The sequence below is a fragment of the Nicotiana tabacum genome, chromosome 7, assembly GCF_000715075.1.
Source record: "Nicotiana tabacum cultivar K326 chromosome 7, ASM71507v2, whole genome shotgun sequence".
NCBI lineage: Eukaryota > Viridiplantae > Streptophyta > Magnoliopsida > Solanales > Solanaceae > Nicotiana > Nicotiana tabacum.
The window spans coordinates 34,302,556-34,327,038 of NC_134086.1; the positions used below are offsets into that span (position 1 = coordinate 34,302,556).

The 24,483-nt window shown below is 34.6% G+C and overlaps 1 protein-coding gene across 1 annotated transcript; it reads left to right on the top strand.

Annotated features, from left to right (window-relative positions):
• Positions 1-11,292: 11,292 nt before the first annotated feature.
• Positions 11,293-20,536, top strand: LOC107827163 (inosine triphosphate pyrophosphatase-like). The gene is made up of 8 exons (XM_075257069.1): positions 11,293-11,558; positions 11,657-11,721; positions 12,826-12,889; positions 12,986-12,995; positions 15,162-15,193; positions 19,361-19,473; positions 19,976-20,052; positions 20,133-20,536. Exons 1-8 carry the CDS (start codon positions 11,414-11,416, stop codon positions 20,251-20,253), a joined length of 627 nt encoding a protein of 208 aa, XP_075113170.1. The 5' UTR covers positions 11,293-11,413; the 3' UTR covers positions 20,254-20,536.
• The last annotated feature ends 3,947 nt before the right edge of the window (positions 20,537-24,483 follow it).

The following is a 24,483-nucleotide window of genomic DNA, read 5'->3' on the forward strand; positions in this document are numbered from 1 at the left end:
TGAATTCTGCAATTAATGACGACGTTAAACTCAGAACTAAGATACAAAACCGTATCCATTGAGGGAGAAGCAGTGGAGCCTCATAAGCCCGACATAGATTTGGGTAATAAAATGCTTAATCAATTGATCTGGTCAATATCCAGGTTATTGTACTACCAGAACATCTCATGAAAGCCTCTACAACAACAAAGTCACCTGTGCAGGAGTAACTTCATGGTGATCGGTATGCCTAAGTAACTGGTTGATTAACCATTTAATGAATCAATTCAAAATATTGGCACCGGTAATTTGTTGGTTTATATTTAAACCAGAACCAAATGACTGATAAGGTCTTAAATTAGTCAGTCTATTACATATAAAAATATATGTTGTCACACACTCTTTCAAGTTTTTTCTTTCTTCTCCATATATATATATATATATATATATCCATCTTTTATTTTATTCTTAATTGTTGTTCTTGTACAATATTAATGTTTCAAAGTAAAAGTTTACATATTTTTCAAACATAATTTTTTTCATTTATGCCATATAACTTCCAAGTTTGTGATTTTATTTTTGTGAAGGAAAGAACGAGTATCTCCAAATTTGAGAAAGTGTTGGAATTGAGAAGCATTATGATCTCAACAGGTAGAATCAATAAAATTCTACTAGAATTTGCCCCAAATGTCTATCAAGGCGAAATTCTAGACAACACTATTTTTAGAATGAAATTAGGCTTTCTTTGACACCTTTTTTAGCCTATCTATTTTTAACCACAAATATTTATATTTTACCTTTTAGCACCCAACTTTGAGCCCCCCTGCCCCTCCCCCCAAAAAAAGAAAGAAAAAAAAAGAGGGATAAACCAACTTTTATTGATGCACCATATTGGTTTACCTTACAAAAAGATTGATACTACTCCTTCCAGCTATAGTTGAGCAAAAATGATTATTAAAGCAAGCGATGAAGGAATACTTATGGAGTAAATGTTCTATTTTACTCTTAAAAAAAAAAGAGGAAAACAAGGTGTATATACCTGTAAAATAAATTATTGGTTCAATAAACTTGAATTTAAGAAATCTATTGAGAGAAATGATGAATTAAGTGATGTTAATTATGAAATTGGAGACCGGGACCTTTAGCCCAATCTCTAGAGTTATTTTCTTGTGTTGAGTTGTACATAGTTACTTTGATAAAATAATCGGCTCTCATAATAAAGATGGATGGAACAAAGTCACTACAAATATATCCTTTTACCTTACCAGCATTAAACCTATCATTACAAGCCGGAAAAAATCCTAAAATAATTTTAGAAATTAGTGTTGATTCTACATTAGTGGAGACTGATATGAAGGGCAAGCCTATAGACAAAATTTGAGAAACTCGAAATTGTAATTATAATGTTATCAATCTCAAAAAGTTCATCAAAAGAGAAGTTGAAAGTTTTTGGCAAACAAAAGCAGAAGCAGAAACATGGTATAGATTTGGCGACTTGAAAAACTTATAGGTTTTGAATTTTATGTGAAACTTTATTTTTTTACTTATCATGATAAAACAAATAAAGGAATAGAAAGAGAAGAACGAGGCATCATGGCAATAGAAGCATGACAATAGAAGCATGACGCATCATAGCAATAGAAGCACGACGCATCATGGCAAAAGAACCACGAGGCATCGTGGCACCTTATGAGATTTGATTTCTATAAATAGGATGTTTGTGTTGAAAGAGGAGAGATCATACGTACCTAATTTTCTCTAGCTTTGGTCTTTACTTCTCTCTTCATCTATTTTATTTTATCTTGTAGCCTTTGAATTTTCTAAGAGTGTTGATAGTATTTTAAGAATATCTTTCTTTGTGAGATTTAAATATTCCATAATGGAGTAATCTCTTTTGTTGGGATAGTTGATGAAGCTCGATAGCGTTATAATATTAATCTCAATTTTACTACATGCTTGACCTGAAACTTTCTAATTATATTTCTATATTGTGCTGGAATATTAGTTTTAATTAATTATTATCACTTCTATCTATTTATTCTCCAAAGTTAGTTGTATGTCAATTTTGTAATTCTCACGAAGCAAAATTAATATACGATAATTATTGGGTAAAATAATAGAGTGAGAGTAATTCTTTTTAAGCTATCATTCCAAGTCTGTAATCTTGCTTACTTCCATTCTAATTCTCACGGAGGAGTTGTAGTTGGCAAGATTATTGGTTTTTAGTAAAAATTAATCGCAAGAGGTTTTTGCTATCTTTTAGCACAATTCAAGCAAGAAAATTATTTCAGTTTAATCATCACGAGTCATATATCACATGATTTACATAACCTCGCGGAGTGTTATTAATTGATTATTTCTTAGTGAGCAAAATATAACTGTATTAGCAATAAACAGTTATTCCTAAGAGAAATACATGTAGAAGCTAAGATTTTATTATTATCACGCTATCGAGTGAATTCAATGATTCCCAACTCTTTTTAAATATAAATCTTCCGAAAGTTATTTTGTTTCAATTTAAGCAATTTAAATTTTCAACAAACAAAACTTCATCAATCTGATTCTCTCAAATAATAGTAAGAATATTATAAGTTTGTAGCTAGATTATCCAATCTCTGTGGGACGATATCATAAACTATACTAGAATTTGATAAAGTACAAGTAGCAAAATCTTATATTCATTGGACTCGTCATTTAGTAATTTGAAAATGAAGACTTTCGTCCTAGAACTCCTAAAAATGGATAAGTGACAATGTACATATTCTAAGATAAAGTGTATATGTGTTCTTTATTTTTCCTTTAGATCTAATTTGTCAAGGAGTAAATAACTAATATTTTTGTTCTTTACACAAACTCTCAAAACTTGACCTTCTCTAAGTATTCTTAATAATTTGATCTTCCGAAAATTGCCATGAAATTGTTGGTTTCTGGTATCTTTTTACTTGCTGTATTTGTAAATTATAATTCTGGAGAAAAGAAAGTTAACGTATAAACATAAATATAAATGAAACAGTAATTAATTCGAGCCCACTGAATTCACAGTGTTTTCTTAAGGAATTTAATCCCCTCCTAGTACCCAAGGTTATGGATTATTTCCTCCCAGGATAGAACGAATTACACACGGGTGTAGCGGTACTTCAAACCCTAGTGTTTCAGCGAACACAAAGTTCGGTAGCAAATCACACTTGTGGTTGCTTTGTTTGTAGTTTTAAAACAATGCACAACAAAAAAGGAGAACTCAAAAGTCGAATGGAAATTCTGAGAGCAAGGAATGCAATTTATAGCCGATGTTGAGTTCTTACTGAAGAGGATATCAGTAGTTGTGTAAACTGAAGAGGAAGGATTTCTTTCTATGTCTTCAACAAGCTGCTTGCACCATCTATTTATAGTACAGTTAGCTGCTAAACACGGACCCGTTGCCACTCATTTAGTGGAGCACTTGGCCATGGTAGACGGAGCACTAGGTTGCTAACTAATGGAGCAATCACTTGCTATTATGGAGAAAGCATTTGGCAATGGTAGGAGACGCATTAGCCTGCTGGAACAAATCCGCGGATTGGAACATATCCGTTACAAACATAGATAATATTACATTAATATTTACTATTAACAAATAAATTTGGTCCAAAAAATTAATCAACCAATCGATCATTTGACCAAATCCAAATCCAAATCCAAATCTGAAGCCGAAGTCGTAGCCGTAGCCGTAGCCGAGCTGAGCGAGCGATGACGATGATGGAAAGAGGCTTGCATTCTTCTTAACTCTTTAATAGCTACAAGAAGAGCAATTGTATATATACCCACCAAAATCTTGCTCCTCTTCCAATATGGGACACTGTTTCAAGAGAGGGAAACTTAAAATTTTACTCAAAAATTTTATTTTCCCTCCATTTCCCATTCACCCTATTTTTAAGACTTTTCCATCTTAAAATCCTCAAAAATCCCCCACATGAATGGGGAATGACTATATCATGGAAGTATGCATGAAAAACTTGTGTGATTTGCAAACAAGGATTAATTGCATCTGGATAAGTAGGTTTCCCTTTGAACTTTCCGTAGTGAACTTATGTTGGATATACTCGGTCAATTGGTAGATTTGATATCTTTGAACCGTCGAACTTTAGTGTATACCTAGACAACCATAAGTCACACAATCAGCCCTTAACCGTCTTTGGTTCTCATTGTTGTGTTCGTTTCAGCCATGAACACGACCTAGTTTCATTAGTGCGTAGAGAATTGACCTTGCAAAATTCTCCTTGAAGCGACTAACACTTCACACTTACATAGGTAATTTCTAATCGTGTCATCCCGTAGATACACTATTTGATATACCCCATATCAAATTTAGAAATCATTAAAAAGCCTTAGTGCTTTATCCTTGGTTCTAAACATTGTCTCATCACGAGAATGGACCAAAATTTTTGTTGACAATGTTGAACCGTCATTAATGACTTTGTTTGATCTCCTTGAACCTAGATCTTGGGATCTCCAGTCTTCTAGGTAGAGTTACCGCCACAATGACTTGTTCTAGGCCATATTCCCATTCCCCTCGATGATTTCTCAACTACCTCTCTAGTTAGACCTTTTGTAAGTGGATCCGACACATTATCACTGGACCTTACATAGTCAATCGTGATAATTCCTCTAGAGAGTAGTTGCCTAACGGTTTTATGTCTTCGTCGTATATGACAAGATTTACCGTTATACATAACGCTCCCAGCCCTTCCAATTGCCACTTGGCTATCACAATGTATGCATATTGGTGCCAACGGTTTGGGCCAAAATGGAATGTCTTCCAAGAAATTCTGGAGCCATTCAACTTCTTCACCGGCTTTATCTAAGGCTATGAACTCAGCCTCCATTGTAGAGCGGGCAATACAAGTTTGTTTGGACAACTTCCAAGATACCGCTCCTCCACCAATAGTGAATACATATCCACTTGTGGACTTCGAATCAGTTGAACCGGTGATCCAATTTGCATCACAATATCCTTCAATCACTGCAGGATATTTACTATAGTGCAAATCAAAGTTTTGGGTATGTTCTAAATATCCCAAAACTCGTTTCATTGCCATCCAATGAGATTGACCTGGATTGCTCGTGTATCGACTCAGTTTACTTATAGCACAAGCTATATCTGGTCGTGTACAATTCATGATGTACATTAAGCATCCCAACACACGATCATAATCCAATTGTGATATGCTTTGGCTTTTGTTCTTTGCTAATGCAAGATTCACGTCAATTGGAGTCTTTGCAACTTTAAAGCCTAAGTGCTTGAATTTTTCAAGTACTGTCTTAATATAATGAGATTGTGACAATGCTAGACCTTGAGGAGTCTTTTGGATCTTAATCCCCAGAATTAAATCCGCAACTCCCAAGTCCTTCATATCAAACTTGTTAGTTAGCATAAGCTTAGTCGCATTTATGTTGGCAATGTCATTAATCATTATCAACATATCATCCACATATAAGCAAACAATGACTATGTGATTTGGAACATTTTTAATGTACACACATTTATTACATTCATTTATCTTAAAACTATTTGACAATATTGTTTGGTCAAATTTTGCATGCCATTGTTTGGGTGCTTGTTTTAGTCCATAGAGAGACTTAACAAGTCTACATACCTTCTTTTCTTTACCTGGAACCACAAACCCTTCAGATTGTTCCATGTAGATTTCTTCCTCCAAATATCCATTTAAGAAGGCTGTCTTTACGTCCATTTGATGAATTTTAAGACCATAAACTGCAGCTAAAGCTACTAGCATTCGTATGAATGTAATCCTCGTCACTGGAAAATATGTATCAAAGTAGTCAAGACCTTCTCATTGTCTATACCCTTTGACAACAAGTCTTGCCTTAAATTTATCAATAGTGCCATCATCTTTCATTTTTCTTTTAAAAATTCATTTACAACCCAAAGGTTTATTTCCAGGAGGAAGATCAACCAATTCCCATGAATGGTTGTTCAATATGGATTCTATTTCACTATTGATTGCCTCTTTCCAGAACAATGATTTCGAAGAAGACATAGCTTCTTTAAATGTTCGAGGCTCATTTTCCAATAAGAAAGTCACAAAATCTGGTCCAAACGAAGTAGACGTTCTTTGACGTTTACTACGTCTTGGATCCTCCTGATTAAATGTACTTTCTTTTGTTTCTTTCCGAGGTCGTTTAGATCCTTTACCAATCGATTCACATTCCTTTTTATACGGATATATATTTTCAAAGAACTCAACATTATTTGAATCTATAACCGTATTATTATCAATGTCGGGATTTTCTGATTTATGAACCAGAAATCTATATGCTTTACTATTGGTCGCATATCCTATGAAAACACAATCAACTGTTTTTGGTCCTATTCTTACCCTTTTGGGTTTAGGAACTTGCACTTTTGCCAAACACCCCCACACTTTCAAATAATTCAAGTTGGGCTTCCTTCCTTTCTATTTTTCATATGGAATGAATTGTGTTTTGCTATGGGGTACTCCATTTAGTATCCGGTTAGCCGCAAGAACGGCTTCCCCCCACAAGTTCGGTGGCAAACCAGAACTTATCAACAATACGTTCATCATCTCCTTTAATGAACGATTCTTTCTTTCCGCAATCCCATTGGATTGGGGCGTGTAAGGGGCTGTTGTTTGATGAATAATTCCATATTCTAGACATATTTCTTCAAAAAGAGATTTATATTCACCACCCCTATCACTTCTTATCATTTTGACTTTCTTGTTAAGTTGTGTTTCAACTTCATTTTTATATTGCCTGAATGCGTCTGTTGCTTCATCTTTACTATTAAGTAAGTAAACATAGCAATATCGAGTACTGTCATCAATAAAAGTTATGAAAGACTTCTTTCCACCGCGAGATGGTATTGACTTCATGTCGCAAATATCTGTGTGAATTAAGTCTAAAGGATTTGAATTCCTTTCAACCGACTTATAAGGATGTTTAACATACTTAGATTCCACACATATTTGACATTTTGATTTTTCGCATTCAAACTTAGGCAATACTTCCAAGTTAATCATTTTCCGCAAGGTTTTATAATTAACATGACCCAAACGTACATGCCATAAATTATTTGACTCAAGTAAGTAAGAAGAAGCTGAAGTTTTATTATTAGTTTCGACAACTATTACATTCAACTTGAAAAGACTCTCAGTAAAATAACCTTTTCCTACAAACATTTCATTCTTACTTATAACCACCTTGTCAGATACAAAAGCACACTTGAAACCGTGCTTTACAAGAAGTCCAGTAGAGACTAAGTTTTTCCTAATTTCGGGAACATAAAGGACGTTGTTCAAAGTCATGACCTTGCCAGAAGTCATCTTGAGAAATATCTTCCCATATCCTTCAATTTTTGCTGTAGCAACATTTCCCATAGAAAGCGTCTCTTCGGGTCCAGCAGAAACATAGGTAGAAAACCTCACAGCACAAACATGGCGAGTGGCTCCAGAATCAATCCACCACTCCTTAGGATTTCCTACCAGGTTGCATTCAGAAAGAATAGCACACAAGTCATCAATATCTTCGTGCTTTTCAACCATGTTTGCTTGACCCTTCTTCTTGTCTTTCTTTGGAGTACGACACTCTACAGATCTGTGTCCAGCTTTTCCACAGTTGTAGCAATTTCCACTGAACCGCTTCTTGCTTGGGTTATTTCTTGGCCCAGAAGCCTGCTTCCTCTTTCTCTTAATTTGAGAAGTAGCTTCAACAATATTTGCTCTCATTATTGTTGAATTTCCACGGCCTTTCTTTTCAGCTGTTTTGTTGTCCTCTTCGATTCTCAACCGAACAATGAGATCTTCAAGGGACATCTCCTTTCGTTTGTGTTTCAAGTAGTTCTTGAAATCCTTCCACAAAGGAGGCAGCTTCTCAATAATTGCTACAACTTGGAATGCTTTATTGATGACAAGACCTTCAATGAAAATTCCGTTAGTAAAAATACTAAAATTTTTACTTTCAATATCAGTATTCATTTTATATATACCTTCAGCAAGTAGATCATGAATAATCACTTGCAATTCCTGGACTTGGGTAATAACAGACTTGCTATCTACTATTTTGTAGTCCAAAAATTTTGCGGCAACAAATTTCTTCATCCCAGCATCTTCGGTTTTGTATTTCTTTTCAAGCGCAGTCCACAGTTCTTTTGACGTTTCTACATTACTGTAGACGTTATATAGATTATCCTCCAGCCCGCTAAGAATATAATTCTTGCACAAAAAGTCAGAATGCTTCCACGCCTCAATCACGAGAAAGTGTTCATTCTCTGGAATTTCATCAGGCAGATCAGGAACATCTTCCTCGATGAACTTCTGTAGACATAACGTAGTCAAATAGAAGAACATCTTATGCTGCCAGCGCTTGAAATCAATCCCGGAAAATTTTCCGGGTTTTTCTGCCGGTGCCAACGCCGGTGTTCGGCTTGTTGATGCGTTGACAGTCATCATCGGAACAGCTCGGTTTTCGTTGTCATTTGCCATTTTTTCTGTAAAAGAATGACACAAACAAACGTTTAAACTTGGAGGAAAAAAATCACGTAGATTTTAATCTCCAACAAACCGCCACGAAGGCTTTAATCTCCAATACGGGAGTAGACAAAACCACAAAGGTTTTAGTCTCTAGAGCAGTAAGTATAACACAAATATAGAAATGGATTAAATTCCTTAAGCTTGTTGGTTTCTGGTATCTTCTTACTTGTTGTATTTGTAAATTATAATTCTGGAGAAAATAAAGTTAGCGTATAAACGTAAATATAAACGAAATAGTAATTAATTCGAGTACACTAAATTCACAGTATTTCCTTAAGGAATTTAATCTCCTCCTAGTACCCAAGATTATGGATTATTTCCTCCCAGGATAGAACGAATTACACACTGATGTAGCGGTACTTCAAACCCCAGTGTTTCAACGAACACAAAGTTCGGTAGCAAATTACACTTACGGTTGCTTTGTTTGTAGTTTTAAAATAATGCACAACAAAGGAGGAGAACTCAGAAGTCGAATGGAAATTCTCAGAGGAAGGAATGCAATTTATAGCCGATGTTGAGTTCTTACTGAAGAGGATATCAGTAGTTGTGTAAACTGAAGAGGAACGATTTCTTTCTTTGTCTTCAACAAGCTGCTTGCACCATCTATTTATAGTGCAGTTAGCTGCTAAACACGGACCCGCTGCCACTCATTTAGTGGAGCACTTGGCCATGGTGGACGGAGCACCAGGCTGCTAACTAATGGAGCAATCACTTGCTATTATGGAGCAAGCATTTGGCAATGGTGGGAGACGCATTAGCCTGCTGGAACAAATCTACGGATTGGAACATATCCGTTACAAACACGGATAATATTACAATAATATTTACTATTAACAAATAAATTTGGTCCAAAAAATTAATCAATTAATCATTTGACCAAAGCCAAAGCTGCAGCCGAAGCCGAAGCCGAAGCCGTAGCCGAGCCGAGCGAATGGCGACTACGGCGGCGCTAGGCTTGCCTTCTTCTTAACTCTTTAAGAGCTACAAGAATAGCAATTGTATATATACCCACCAAAATCTTTTTCCTCTTCCAATATGGGGCAATGTTTCAAGAGAGGGAAACTTAAAATTTTACTCAAAAATTTTATTTTCCCTTCATTTCCCATTCACCCTCTTTTTAAAACTTTTCCATCTTAAAATCCTCAACAGAAATATCTTATCGTGAATTATAAGATACTAATGACATTTTAAATATGTTATACATCATTAGTTTATATATCAAAATTTCTTTCTTTGTAACTTTCTTTTACCAGCTAACAAATTTCTTTCTATAATAAATAAAATTTCGATTATATAAGGTTAAGTTCTTGAAAACTTAAAAATTCACAATTAATTTCAAAACTTTAAATATTAATTTATCTAAAATTTATGAAGATTCAGTGTTTCAACACCACGTTACGTTTAGTGATGCTTGAACGAGTTCATTTTATATAAAAAAAGAAAAAGTAGTCCTAAATTTTATCACTTATTTTTGTATAGTTTTATTTCTTTATGAAAAATTAGCCGGAAAAAAAGTAAGTCATCTTCCCTTTGAGGCTTGCTTGGTTATAAAACATTATTTGGTGAAAATTACTTATCTGGATTCTCTTATTTTATACTTAGTAATTAAGATGCATTTTTATGCAAACTGATAATGTTAAAAATTTCTTCTACTTTTCTAACAGGCTGATGGGTTGAGTGAGTAGTTTTAGTAGACTTTGTACGACCTTAATACACTACCAGTTCAACTAATAAGAGACTCCACGTAGGTAAAAGAAATAGATTGAGAATTTGTGAATTTTAAAATGATCTTTATCGATTTTTGTATTATAGTATTTGAAAACAACGCTCAATAAATCGAACAAATAACTAAGAAAATAGAGAGAGAGTAGTGGTTGAGAAATGTTAATAACACTAACTATTCTTTAACACACAAATTCAAAAGTAAAATAGTGATCATTGATTTACCAATTAAAATTAGAATATGATTGGAAAAACAATAATTACTGAATATTTGAAATCTGGCATGAGCTAGCATTAACAATTCAAATCAACAAGAGAGTAAAGTATTTTACTGTGTGACAAATAATTAAGTCTTTGAATTAATTAATTAGCAAAATAATCTAATTCGATTCTTTTAATAATTCATCAAAAATTATTTTTTAAATTGACATAATAGGGTACATAACTTGTGCCCTTGAGAAGAGAATCAGCGGCGTAAAAAATTTAAAAAATAATTTATAAGTTATAATATAATATTAAGAGTCAAATTTATTAAATTGCTATTCATTAATTAATTCAACACTCTTCACTTTATTAGATTATATATTTTATAACTCAAATATAAATTTTTAATATAATATTTATATGATTTTTAAAAAGTTTATACTAATTGAGTTGGGTGCACGCGTAATCTAAAACTAGTACTCCCTCCGGTCCAAAATAAGTGATTTTTTGGCCCTTTTTGTGATCCAAAATAAGTGATTTTTCCAGATTTCAAGAATAAATTAAATATTTTTTCCTACATTGCCTTTGGAGTAAATAGTGTTGGAGTATGTGTTAGGAGTGTTTATGTGAAGAGATAGTAAAGGTTAATATTGTCAATTTCATTGCTAATTAATGTTAAAATGTAAATTTTTTAATTTGTGTGAAAATAGCCAAAAATCACTTATTTTGGAGCGGGAGTAATAAGCAAAAGAGAATAGAAGAATGGAATTAAAATTAGTTTTTGGGTTAAACAGAGTATAAAGATCAAATATAAGACTTTTTCCGCTACTTTAATTATGCAAAAAAAAAGAGTACTTATTATTTTTAATTGAGTTGCGCACTTTAAGCTTTCACTCCTAAAACCCAAAGGCAATAAATCTACTCCGTGAACGTGCAAATTTTCCGGTGATAAAAGGACAATGGCGGCGGCGGCGGCGAGGACAGTGGGATCAGGGGTGGTGTTGCCGCGGCCGGTGACATTTGTTACCGGAAACGCTAAGAAGTTGGAGGAAGTTAGGGCAATTCTTGGCCAGTCTATTCCCTTTCAGTCCCTTAAGCTTGACTGTGAGTCCACACTAATTTTTTATTATATAGTAACTTGTGTTTAATTTCAATCTTTTGTTTAAAAAAATGAACTCCTTTATGTCAAAATTTTATCTTAGTGCCAGAGCTTCAAGGTGAGCCTGAAGATATCTCCAAAGAAAAGGCAAGAATTGCTGCCAAAGAGGTAATGCACCCTCCCTTTATTGCATTTGTTTAACTTCTGTGCAGTGACAATGTAAAGATATTTGAACATCATGTCAATTAAAATGCAATTGCAGGTAACTCTATTAAATAACATTGAATGATAATCTTTAATAAATGGAAAGTAACATGTTATAATAAGTTAAATTACAATGACAGTGTACAAAATTTATTGCACTATCAGTACATATAACTTAAATCCTTATTGCATATATACAAACTTGCGTGTGTTTTTACTATCTTTGTATGTATATGTAGGGGCCAATTCCCCCTTTATTAGACTCTAGTTGAATCGGAGTTTACCAATGTAACACTCATCCAGTTTAGTACTTCAAGTGCTTATCTTGCATATAATGTTAATCCTCTAGCATATCTATTCCAACAATCCTTTTAACCTATCACTAATAGTCATGTTAAAAGCTGTCCATGCGCTTCAGAGAAATGTATGCTTCAACAAATAATGAAGCAGACCATTCTTCGAATCTCAACTTTGAGGAGTTGGACTAATGTCGGCATCATAGTGTATTGGATGCTGAAATGACTTATTTTAATTACAGTTTGATTATTTTCATTAAAATTTTGCTTATTACAGTACTAAAATTCATGTGTGTTTGGTACTTATTGATTTTTCATAAATTGTGTGCTTCGCTCGCTTTTTGCTTCAAGCCTCTTGGACCTTGTAGCTTTTTTGCGCTTTTCACTTTTAAAGAACATTGCTATTAGTAGTCCACTCTAAAGGTTATTCAATAAATGCTGGTTTCCGTGGGTCAAATTCTGAGTCACTTTGTCATCATATTCTTCCTGCGTTTGCTTTAGACCAAGGTACTATTGTATTATTGAACTCTTATGGTATTTCACATTCATTTTGACCCAAACATTTGCAATGTCTTGATATGTTAATATGAGACAAGTGAAAGACTGACCCATTTGGTTCTAATTAAATGAGCCACCACAGATTGGGATATAACACTTCTTGTCACTTTATAATTATCCTCTTCTAATTTTCATTGCATTATCTATGAGAGAGCTTTTAAATTTATTGGTTGAGTATGTTTGGGAAACTAATCGAATTATAAAAATTGGTTAGGTGAATGGACCAGTGCTAGTTGAGGATACTTGTCTCTGTTTCAACGCCCTTAAGGGTCTCCCAGGTACTCAACAATCAGACACGTATATGCTTCAATATTTGTATATGTGCTTATTAGAGTTGATGCCAATGAATTAAGATGCTGTAATTGTTTTTGCAGGGCCTTACATGTAAGTTCTTCTCCTCTTTTATCATTTTGCTCGAGTTAAATGTTGTCTTCTTATCCTTTATATGCTGCCTATACTATCTGTTATGATTGTTAATGATGATTCTCAAGCAATATTCTTATTTTGTAATTCTGCTAATTGCACTTCAGAACAATGTTATAAACCATTGTGCATTTCCCCAATATGAAGTATGTTCTCAATTTGTTTATGTTCGCATCTGAACTAAACTAATACACTTCAATGAGTGTGAAATATTGGATTACTAAATGTGATTAGTTGTTTCAGCTCAAGCTGCATACTTGCTTGAGGCATATGGTGTATGAAGTTTTAATGTTATCAGAATTACGAGTTGTTTGGCACGGTTTAAAGTATTTTTACAAAAAATGTTTTCTTGGTAACATCTTTTACTGTTCGGATGCTGATAATATTTATACACCAGATGGGGAAAATTGACTTACATTGATGTGCGTGAGTCATTCTTCTTTGCAATTATTAACTCTTATTTCCACTTGCTTCAACCAACATATAACTGTTTCCTCCTTTAATACTCAATATTATCACAAAGCACCTTCCCGATGTCCCAAACCCTACAGTATACTATTGAGATGTGTTTGATGTGTTGTAAATTGTTTTCTGTAACAAAATTTCCGTGTTCACCCAGCAAAACTATTTTCTAGATCATGTTAGAGTATGTGGTAATAAGATAAGTAACTTATATCAATAGTAAAATTCAAGGGATGCGGCACAAGGTATCTACTTTTCAGAACGAAAGCTTTACATGAATATAGGCAACATTCAATGAAGCTTTCATGTTTCAACAAAAAGAGCATAACAGCATGCTGATGAACCACACCTTGGGAACTTATGCATTCCCTTTGAAGGAAGTTCTGCTCTTATGCATCTCAAACATAGAATGTTTCTAGGAATTCTCTCTACCTTTTGGTTAATTTGCAGTAGAGAACCTTTTTTGCAACTTTGTTGTTATTTAAATTTTTCATATTAATTGATCAACTAGTTGTATCTTCAACTTTCTGTATTCCTTTTTCCTTTCTTGTGGGGGGTGATGAGATTTTGGGTGTTTGGGGTTGGGGTTGTGGGGGGGGGGGGGGGAGATTGGACCAGGTATGGTGGAAGTGTGTTTAAAAACTTTCAGCTAGTGGGAATCTCTGGGGGCTTATTCTTAATCATTGGAGTCTTTTGCAAGCATGAAGTTCACCCTTTAGATCCTGGAGTAAAGACAGAACATCTAATTTCCTTTCTAGAACCTCTTGAAAAGTTGAACATGCAGCCTAAGCTAGTTTTTATTTTTATTTTAATGAAGGCATCCTAAGCTAGTAAAATTGTATCCATTTTTATGAAAAAGGTTTCTAGAGATTTGTTTTGGATAATGGTGGTGTCTGGGATAGCTTCAATGCGTCCCGACTATTCCACCAAATACCTACTACTTGAAATAGGTTCCTAGAGATTGTTGCTCCAATGTAAAAATGTAAAGGCTTTTCTTTCCCTAGGACAATCTGCTTGCTCGATACTAGAATCTTACTCAGCATGCTTCATGTTACCATAGATTGGTCTAATTTTCGTGCATGAAGCTAGAGAAGACATGACATTTTCGTTTTTTCATTAGCTGACCGTAGAAACACGGATTTGCTTCATCAGTTCCTTAACAAACTGAAAAGTGAAATTTTGTCAACCAAAAGTTACCACAAATAGTGATGTGTCTTTTTCTCACCTTTGAAAAGAATGCTTGTTGGGTGAACTTGCACTGCACACTTGTGAAGAGGAAAATATAGTTGTTACAGTTGCCAGTCAGTGGACTTTGCAGGATCTTTATTAACACACAATAAAAGTTACAACCTTACATTAATTCCTTTGACCAGTCAAAGTATGACGGCTAAAATGGAGAGGAAATTGGAAATTAATGTGTGAACTTGTAAGATATTTGGAATTATGTCCAAAGAATTGATTTACCTTCTTGAATCATATGCAATCTTTAATTTTGATAGAATGTTCTGTAATTCCCTTGTCATGGACATGTCAAATAGTTTTTTGTAATTCTTGTATATGCTGTTATTTGCCAGTGTTAGCTAACTATTGTCTTTTGCCTTGACATAATATACTTTGTAATTCTTGCTTTATTCTGGGGATTGCGTGCCAACTTACGTTGTGCAGCAAGTGGTTTCTGCAAAAGATTGGTCACGAAGGTAATCGCTTAGCTTGCTTGTTCTCATGTATCATTGCCTTGGAATTAATGTTGTACCTTGGGCCGGGCCCGGGCCTAAATGGGCCAAACGGGCCGGGCTTAACGGGCCTGGCCTGGCGGTCTCGGTCTCTAGCGGTCCCGGGCTTCGTGGGCTCAACGGGTGGAACCAGCCCATGACGGGCCTAAGCCCATATGGTCCTGTGCTAAACGGGCCGGGCTCGTGGGCTTAGCGGGCCTAACGGGCTTTTTGATTTCCGTTTTTTTAAGGCAATTTCTTGTAAATCATATCATGGCTATATAAATAATATATATGTAGAAATCAAATTATTAAAGTGCTTCAATACATAGAAATCAAATCATTTTTGTAAATTGAAAATAAATGGCTATTTGTGCAATATGGCCGTTGGTGGTCATTGGAGGTGGGGCCCTCATTTTGAATTTTGAAAAATCTTGTTTTGAAGACTTCTATAGTATACTAGTATAGTATATTATATATAGTATGTTATGTATATATATATATAGATTTTCTTGTAGTATATATTGTATGTTATGTATATATATTACCTTATATATTTTCTTGTAGTATATACCTTATATATTTTCTTGTAGTATATATTGTATGCTATGTGTATATATTACCTTATATATTTTCTTGTGGTATATATTGTATGTTATGTGTATATATTACCTTATATATTTTCTTATGGTATATATTGTATGTTATGTGTATATATTATAGCTTATAAATAATTGCAAGTTAAAGACCCAAAAAATATTGCAAAAAGATATTCAAGGGCATGTCTTATAATTTTTATTACCAAAAATGGCATATCTTTCTTAGTCTTCCTCCCCCCAATGGAATGAGCACAACAAGGTACTAATACTACCATTAAAAGGGGAAAAAACTAAAAGAAGATATGCCAAAGTACAAGGTACACCATAATCTACATTGTATCTCTAACAAATTTCATAAATCTTTCAAGGTTCGGAGGAGGTTGCGTTGGTGGTGGTGGAAAAGAAGCTTGTTCATCACCACTTCCGGGCGAAGCAGCATCCTCCGCAATTTCCGCCATCATTTCTTCATAAGCTTCATCTATCGCCGGTTGTGATTCTGCAATTCCAAAGTTCCTTCTTTCCGAGCGGATCCAATCTCTAAACAGTACAGATTTTTCCAAGCTCTCCCTCATTGACGCTCTATGATCACCTATTTGCAGTCTTGCTTGACTGAAAGCGCTCTCTGATGCAACAGTTGAAGCTTGAATTGATAAAATATCCCGAGCCATCCTTGCAAGAACCGGAAAATGTTTTTCCCTTGCCTTCCACCATTCCAAAAGATCAAAAGAGCCGTCTGGATTCTCCTTTTCAAGTCCCTGAGACAAATAAACTTGAAGCTCATTTAGATGTGAAGTTTCATCATAATTATCACCTTGAGAACCCCTGAACTCCGTTCAAGATTTAAGAGCTTTTAAGCCCGCAGCTCTTTTAGACGATTGTGAGCTAGACGAAGTAGGGGTTGGAATAGTTGGCCTAGCATGCTCTAAGGCAAGTTAATAAGCATTATAAACTGTTTGAGTATTAATTTTAATTGAGGCTTTTGCATCTGCAAGTGTAGCAACTTCCTCATTTGAAAGATCTAAAGCCTTATAAATATTTGAATACCAAAAATGAGGACCTCCCAATTTCATTGTAGGATTTAACATTGCAGCAAGACCATAAATAGGAGGGATAGGAAAAAAATATTTTTTAAACTTTTGTTTCATTTCATTTATAGCAAGTTCATAAATGTCCCCACCCTCACCAAATTCAACAAACAAATCAGATAGTGCTGCAATATAAACTAAACAGTTTGAAATAGTAGGATAATATTGCCCAGAAAATGCATTTGTAGCAATTTGAAAATGTTCTAAAAAATCTAAAAGAATTTTAACATTCATCCAATCTTGAGTAGTAAGCATTTCATCATCATCCTCACCACCTACCCGAGAATTAAACGTTGCATTAATTGGGTTTCTATATTCATATGCAACTACTAAACTTTCGTACATACAATTCCATCTAGTCGGGCAAGGTTTAGGAACCTTTCTTTCTCTAAGGCCATATTCATCACATTTTTTAAAATACTCTCTAAGTTTACTTCTACGGTTTGAATAAAAAAGCCAATTAAGAGCCATTCTAACCTTTTCAATTTCTATGTTTAAAATTCGCATACCATCACCGACAATTAAATGATAAATATGACAAATACATCTAACATGGAAAATATTAGTAAATGCAGGATTTAGTGTTGTTGTAAGCATGCCTATAGCACTAGTGTTACTAGAAGCATTATCCATAGAAATTGCCATTATTTTATCGCTAAAGCAAAAATATCTACAAATATCTGCAACAGTGTTAGCTATAAACTTACCTGTGTGACGTGAATTAATTATTCTATACGCAATTATGCGTTTTTGCATTGTCCATTCCTCATCTATCCAATGACTTGTAACAGTTAGATAATCACAATCATTACCACTTCTACCAATATCAGTAGTAATAGAAATCCGATTAGGTATATGAGTAAATAAATACCGCAAATATTGTTCATATTCATGTTTGAATTTATAAATATCACTCTTAACTGTTGCGCGAGGCCAACCTTTATAAGTAGGATTAAAAACTCTTCTAATATAATGAACCCAATTAGGATTAGAAGCAAAAGTATAAGGTAAGCACATAACAGTAATCATCTTTGCTAATTCTTCACGATCTCTATTTGGATCGTAATATAAAATACCTCCGGTGACAGTGTTAATTCCTGGTTGAACTAGATTTGAACCTGTACTAGGGTTAACCGCAGAATCTACACTTGTCCCCTCTAGCTGCGCTTTCATTTGTAAAAATCTAGCCTTATCTCTAGGGTGTGTTTTTATGTGCCTAGTCAAACTACCCGTGCCGCTACGGTCTCCAGTATATTTATGCGACATTAATTTCCCACAAGTTTTACACTTAGCCTTATTTTGTTCTCTTACTTGAGTAAAAAAATTCCAAACTAATGATGTTTCTAGGCGTTTAGCAGGTTCTCTATTAAAAGTAGGAGTTTCTACAGGTGGGTCGGCTGGTGCATCAGTTGAGTTATTAAGAGGACTAGTAGGTGTATCATCTAAATCCGGTGCTTGGGTTTCATCATCATCCTCATTTTCCTCATTATTTTCTAAGATAGTTTCATTAGGATAAAGAGCATTCATAATTTCATCATCTAATCTTTCACCTGGTGCAACATTATGGCAAAATTCACTATCGGTAAATTGAAAACAAGGGTGATCACTATCAAGAATTACGGAAGGAGGAGGACGTCTAGGTTGGCGACTACTTTCAACTTGCTTATCTTTTCTAGGTCGGGGAGCCGGGGGAAGGGTAGTTGGTTGGCCACTACTTTCACCGGTTTTATCTTTTCCTTTACCAAACATTTTTTTCAAAGAAAATGTCATATTAATTATAATTATGCAAACTAAACCACACAAAAATATATTCTTAAAACGTAAGAGTTGAAACGAGTTTACCGGATTGCCGAACAACTTCTTGAAAATTGAAAATCGTTGAACACTTGAAAACTTCAATTCAACAACTTCACAATTTTTCGCGAAATTTCAACAATAAATTAAGTAATTGTAGTAGAGAGATTGAGAGAGATTGAGAGATATTGATGAATAAAAATGAAAGAATGAGGGGGTATTTATAGTTGAGAAATGGGGAAAATTGTAATTATATAAAGTTTGGGGGCCAAATGGGCATTTTCTAAACTTAAAAACGGTCAAATTGTCAGCCAAAACGGCTAGATTTTAAATATGGCCGTTGGAGAATTTTAAAAACAATTTTTTTTAAAAAAAAAATAAATAAAAGCCGTTGGGCCCGTTAGGCCCGCCAGGACCGGCCCAAGCCCGGCTGATGGTCCCGGGCTAAACGGTCCCGGGCTCGTGGGCTAATGTATGAAGACCGGCCCGTCATGGGCTTCTCAGGACCACCAGGACCGGCCCACCAGGTCCGTTGGGACCGTGGGCCCGGTCCGGTCCGATTCAGGCCCGGCCCACCAAGCAGCATTACTTGGAATTGATGTCCTCCATTTCTGTGAAATCACTGTTGTTTTGGTTTAAATTTAGTTTTTATTTTATTTTCTGACATCTTATAGGCCTCAACAACTTGCTGATGGCTTATGAGGATAAAACAGCATATGCCACGTGTGTCTTTTCTCTCGCTCTTGGGCCAAATACAGAACCATTGACTTTTGTTGGAAAAACTATGGTAAGCGTTTGCTTCTGTAGTCCTTGAATATTTCCTTTAGACTTCGTATTTCCATTATTTCCATTAATCTTTCTGCTGATGAGTCTTATGTTTCAAACTAGAATGATCCTCGGTGGGTATTGCGTGAATATTTTGCTAAAGTAATATCAAGACTGCTGGTTAATATTTTTTTCAAAATTAAGTACCAGAATGCTGGTTGTTTGTGTACTTATATGAAAAGAAAATGGAAAAGTAGTTCCTATTTGGCTTCTTACGATGGTACTTATTTATTACCTGTGTCTACTATTTAGGCAGAATACCCTCGCCCATTCTTACTAAGAACTGAAAGAAGACTCAGAAACAGAAGAAAGGGTGGAAAGTTCGTTTAACATACTTGTAAAGATAATCAGTGTGGATACTATCCTAAAATGAAGAACTTGCGAAACTTGATAGATTTTCTTTTAATATTTCTTTATTGAACTATGCAAACAATAGCACTAACATTGCGAACATGGCTCTTCAGGGCAGGATAGTTCCAGCGAGGGGACCCAATGATTTCGGATGGGATCCAATATTTCAACCTCATGGCTATGACCAGACGTAAATCTCCTGTCCTCTTAATATTTGCCTATCGAACCTCTTGACATGAAGAGTACTAACTGATAGAACTGTTCTTGCAGTTATGCTGAGATGCCCAAGGAAGAAAAGAATAAGATTTCTCACCGGGGTAAGGCTCTTGAACTAGTGAAGTCACATTTCTCTGAGGCTCGATACACTTTCCAAACGGACACCACTGCCTAAGATTAGAGTGTATGCTCTGTAGTGACATAATTTTTATGTGTTTGCTCAAGAACTATAATTGATGACAATGTAAGCTTCTTTTATTCCCCAGATAAAATAGGGTGGAGGAGGAGTTATATGAAATATGAGAACTTGCTTTGTTGTTAATAGAGTATATGATCTATTTTAGAATGTTAGATCATAGATGAGACAGAAAATATTCTATTGTGAATGTACTTGATGTATTTTTAGATTAGGAGCTTATTCTCCTAAAGATTCCAATGTCACTCATCTTACTTTTGTAGCATACCATAACCTGATAAGCTGAAGCTCCACCAACAGCACTGATTGTTTGCTTATTTTGCATATTCTAGCTGCAAATAGTTTTTGGAAAAAGAAAAAAAATAGCATGGTGCACAACGCATTCCGCTTATCCAAGGGGGTGTGATGTAAGCAGTCTATTCTGATGCAAGCATCAGTGGCTAATTTCACGGCTTGAACCCGTGAACTAGGGGTGTTCATAAAAATCCGAAAATCCGAACCAAACCGAAAAACAAACCAAACCGACCAAAAAACCCGACACTTTTTGGTTTGGTTTAGTTTTGGTTTTCAAATTTAAAAACCGATTAAATTTGGTTTGGTTTTGGTTTTAGTAAAAAAAAAATCGAACCAAACCGAATATAGGAGTAACTATTTTAAATTTATTATTACACCTATATATATGTATACTTTTATACAAAATTTCAAAAATTTTATAGTAAATGTTAATCGTTTGCACTTTTAGTACAGGTCTTTACCTTTACATTCTAGTTTGATTGGTAGTTTTCTTTTGTTAAGTGTAAGAATCTATTTCATGTTAAAAATAATATATTTTTAATTGAGTCCTTAAATTATTCATCACTATTTGATTCAATTATCATCAATATATCTTGGTAAATAATAGATTTCTCAAAGGGCAATTGATTTGATAGTGTTACGTTGAAAATGTGGTCGCCGAAATATGTGTTTGGTAGTGTATGTCTTATATTAAAGAAAAAACCGATAAATAACCGAAAAAATTGAAAAACCGACATAAGCCGAATCAAGAAAAAATCGACTTAATTGGTTTGGTTTGGTTCTAATATTTGAAAACCCGACTTACTTGGTTTGGTTTCTTTTTAGGGAAAAATTGATCCAAACCGAACCATGAACACCCCTACCGTGAACTATAGGTCACGCGGAGACAACTTTACACACAAACTCATTAATAAAAGGAGAGGCAAGTCCAATGTACTTAAGGAGCCTTTACTTTTCTTTTTCCAACCTAATGGAAATCACTTTGCAGCCTGGTATTGTACCATCAAAGTCCAAGTAGATAAATTGGGCCTCAAGGGAAAGGGAAATTTTCTTTATATAAATGAGAAATTCGCGCGGATCGAGGATATGCTATTCGAAACTCTACTCTTTCCTACTTAAATACCAAACATTTGATCGCATCAGGATTCGAAGCGGTGATGTGCGTCTAACTTATACATCACTCAACTCTTACCAATAGACCAAAGCTCAGGGACATGGCAATGGGAGATAGTTAAGTAACATAACGTCCTTTTTATTTTTAAATTTTTTTGTTAAAGAGAAGGACCATTGTACGGGGAAAGGCAGTTGACATTTAGGATATCCTCCGTGTTTTTCCTTCTTTTCCCATTTTTGATCCTAGATAAACTTATTTTTTTTCATAGAATAGAAAGATTAGTGTTAATTAAGCAACTAAAAGCAAAATATGGGTAAACAATTGGTAAATGTAGTACAGAAGTTGGAAAGCATCAAAGTTTAAACGAGGAAAAGGATAATTTCTGTTATCGACTATAATGATTTATTATAATTTTCTCTTGCTGGTATCGACTAACCAGCATAATCATTGTGGTTAACTAAATCAAGTAACCACATTCGATCTTGTCTCATTTCTATACATATATCAAATATACTTTTACTAAAACAAAGGATCATGTTGTGCCAGTAAAAATCAAAACCATCTAACGTTTAATCCATCTTTGTCCAGCTAAAGGTTCTTCTGTTGTACTAATGAGAATAATCATTATCGATCTAATCAGAAATTTCTGATCTAATTAGCAATTTATAAAGATGAAAAAAGTTTCATATGGATTCATGAAACAATTACGGCTTTAATTTGGGGAGATTGGGCTGGCACTAAACATCCCCTAATCCCACTACCCCTAAAGTTCTTTCAAATTTTTTTTATTTTTATCTTGACCTTCCTATATGGAGCGTCTTACTCCCTTAGTAGGTATACTCAATGTAAATCTAAATTACTCAGGCCAGTGAGTTCTTTTTTTTTTTTTTTTGTGAAAAGTTTTCAGGAATATCCCCAGCCGCTACCCTTTGGGTACGCATTGGGTAACCTACTCATTGTGCAATAGCTTGCAATTCACACCTGAGTTGTAAACCGTACTAGGCAAGTCCAGTGCGACGAGCTGTGATTGAGGAAGCTGCTCGTGAGGAGAATTGATCCTAGGTCTCCCATGTGGGAAATCGCTCGTCCAACCAATTCAGTCAACCCTGTAGGTGGCCAGTGAGTTCTTGATATCCAATATTCAGGATGGACATGATTCTAAGTTTTTGAACATGCTTTAGAATTGGGGTTGAATATAATTATATTGAATGTGACAGCTCCAAATTAGGGCTTTATCACTTTAAATTTCAATGTATGTATAACATGTAACATGGGTATACATGTGGTAAGTTGGTCAGTGCATTAAGAATATTGAAAGACACCCAACCTTCAACCCTACAACTACAAAGTAATATATCAAATTGAGGCAAAATTAAAGAATAGGTCACATGCTCTTGGGGTCCATCCTCACATGCATAGCTTTGTGAGTTTAATTCCTCCCCAGAATCATATTGTGAAACTGAGACTCTTTACCTCATTGTCCCATCAAAGTCATTGTAGCAATATGTTAGGTACACCACCATCACTTATGTTCTATTCATACAACAATTTTGAACTTTGTTTCTTGTTACTGGTGTTGAATTCTATAGGTGTAGAAGAGGAAGGTTTTCTTTCTGATAATTTGTACTATTAGGTGTATTTGAGGTGCAATGCTCGATAGGAGTCTTTTAGTCTAGTCAGAATTTATATGATCGTAAAAAATATGAAGCATTTTTAGTGTTAAAGAAACTTTGATCGTTTATATAATATTGAATTGACATAGTGTAAATGAAATGGTAAAGATTCATACAGCCAACTCTAATTTCCTGGGGATTGAGGTCAGTAGTAGTAGTTGTTGTCCAAACAAGGATAATTGGACTACTTTTCCACAAATTATTAAGTGGAGGATTTCTTTTCCTCAAGGATAAAAAGATATTTGTCAAGAAGTGTATACTACCATTGGAGGGGTGGTTTTCTGGCAATCCGTGGGAATTCACATTGCCTTTTACGGCTTGAAATTCCTATTATATAGAATTCTTTTTTTGAATTCAAAAATTCTCCGTCTTTTCTCAGCTTGACACCTACTTTAGAACCATACGACAAAGCTCGAACCTTACTTCATTGTATTAGAATTTTATTCTGCTTATTCTGTCTTGAACACTGACTCCTATTCATATAAGATATTCTATCTTAACTGACTCGTGAGCAACGGCGATCATAGAAGATAAGAAAATGCCCGACTGAAGTCAAAGACAGGTAAGGGGATAAGAAGATCAGTTACATTTTTGTTTCGTTCTTTAGAATAAGTTTCAGCTTTATTTTTCAGAGATAATGCCATGAAATTTGTCAGTGCGTCTCTCATCCCAAATGACATGGTTTCATCTCCTCTTTATAAAACAAGAGGAAGGGAATTTAAGCTCTTTATAATTCTATTTAGTTTTAATCCTCGAGCTTTACCAAATTTTATAAAGAGAAAAAAAGAAGGAATCCCATGTGACAAATTTTTTTTCATCATTATGATAATAGATTATGCTTAAGTGGAGTTGATTTATTCATGACAAACCATTAGGCAAGTAAATCTCCAAAGTTTTAACGGTATCATGACTTCAAGAGACAGACTCATCATTAAAGTTAGTTTTGCATCTTAAGCACATGCTACCATTATGGCAACTACCAGCAGGATGAAAAGCAAAACTTGGACAAGTGTAATTGATATCAAATTATAGTATTGATTTAACACAACCAAGATGATATTAATGTTTCTGTTGACAATGACAAAGCAAAAAAGTAAAAGGTAACATAAAGGTAGTAACTTTGCATCA

Bases quoted from the DNA above. Each gene is read 5' to 3' on its own strand.
- LOC107827163 (XM_075257069.1), top strand. From the start codon at position 11,414: ATGGCGGCGGCGGCGGCGAGGACAGTGGGATCAGGGGTGGTGTTGCCG. The intron at 19,474-19,975 runs GTAAGCGTTTGC...ATGGCTCTTCAG, and splicing joins CTTTTGTTGGAAAAACTATG to GGCAGGATAGTTCCAGCGAG. The intron at 20,053-20,132 runs GTAAATCTCCTG...CTGTTCTTGCAG, and splicing joins CCTCATGGCTATGACCAGAC to TTATGCTGAGATGCCCAAGG.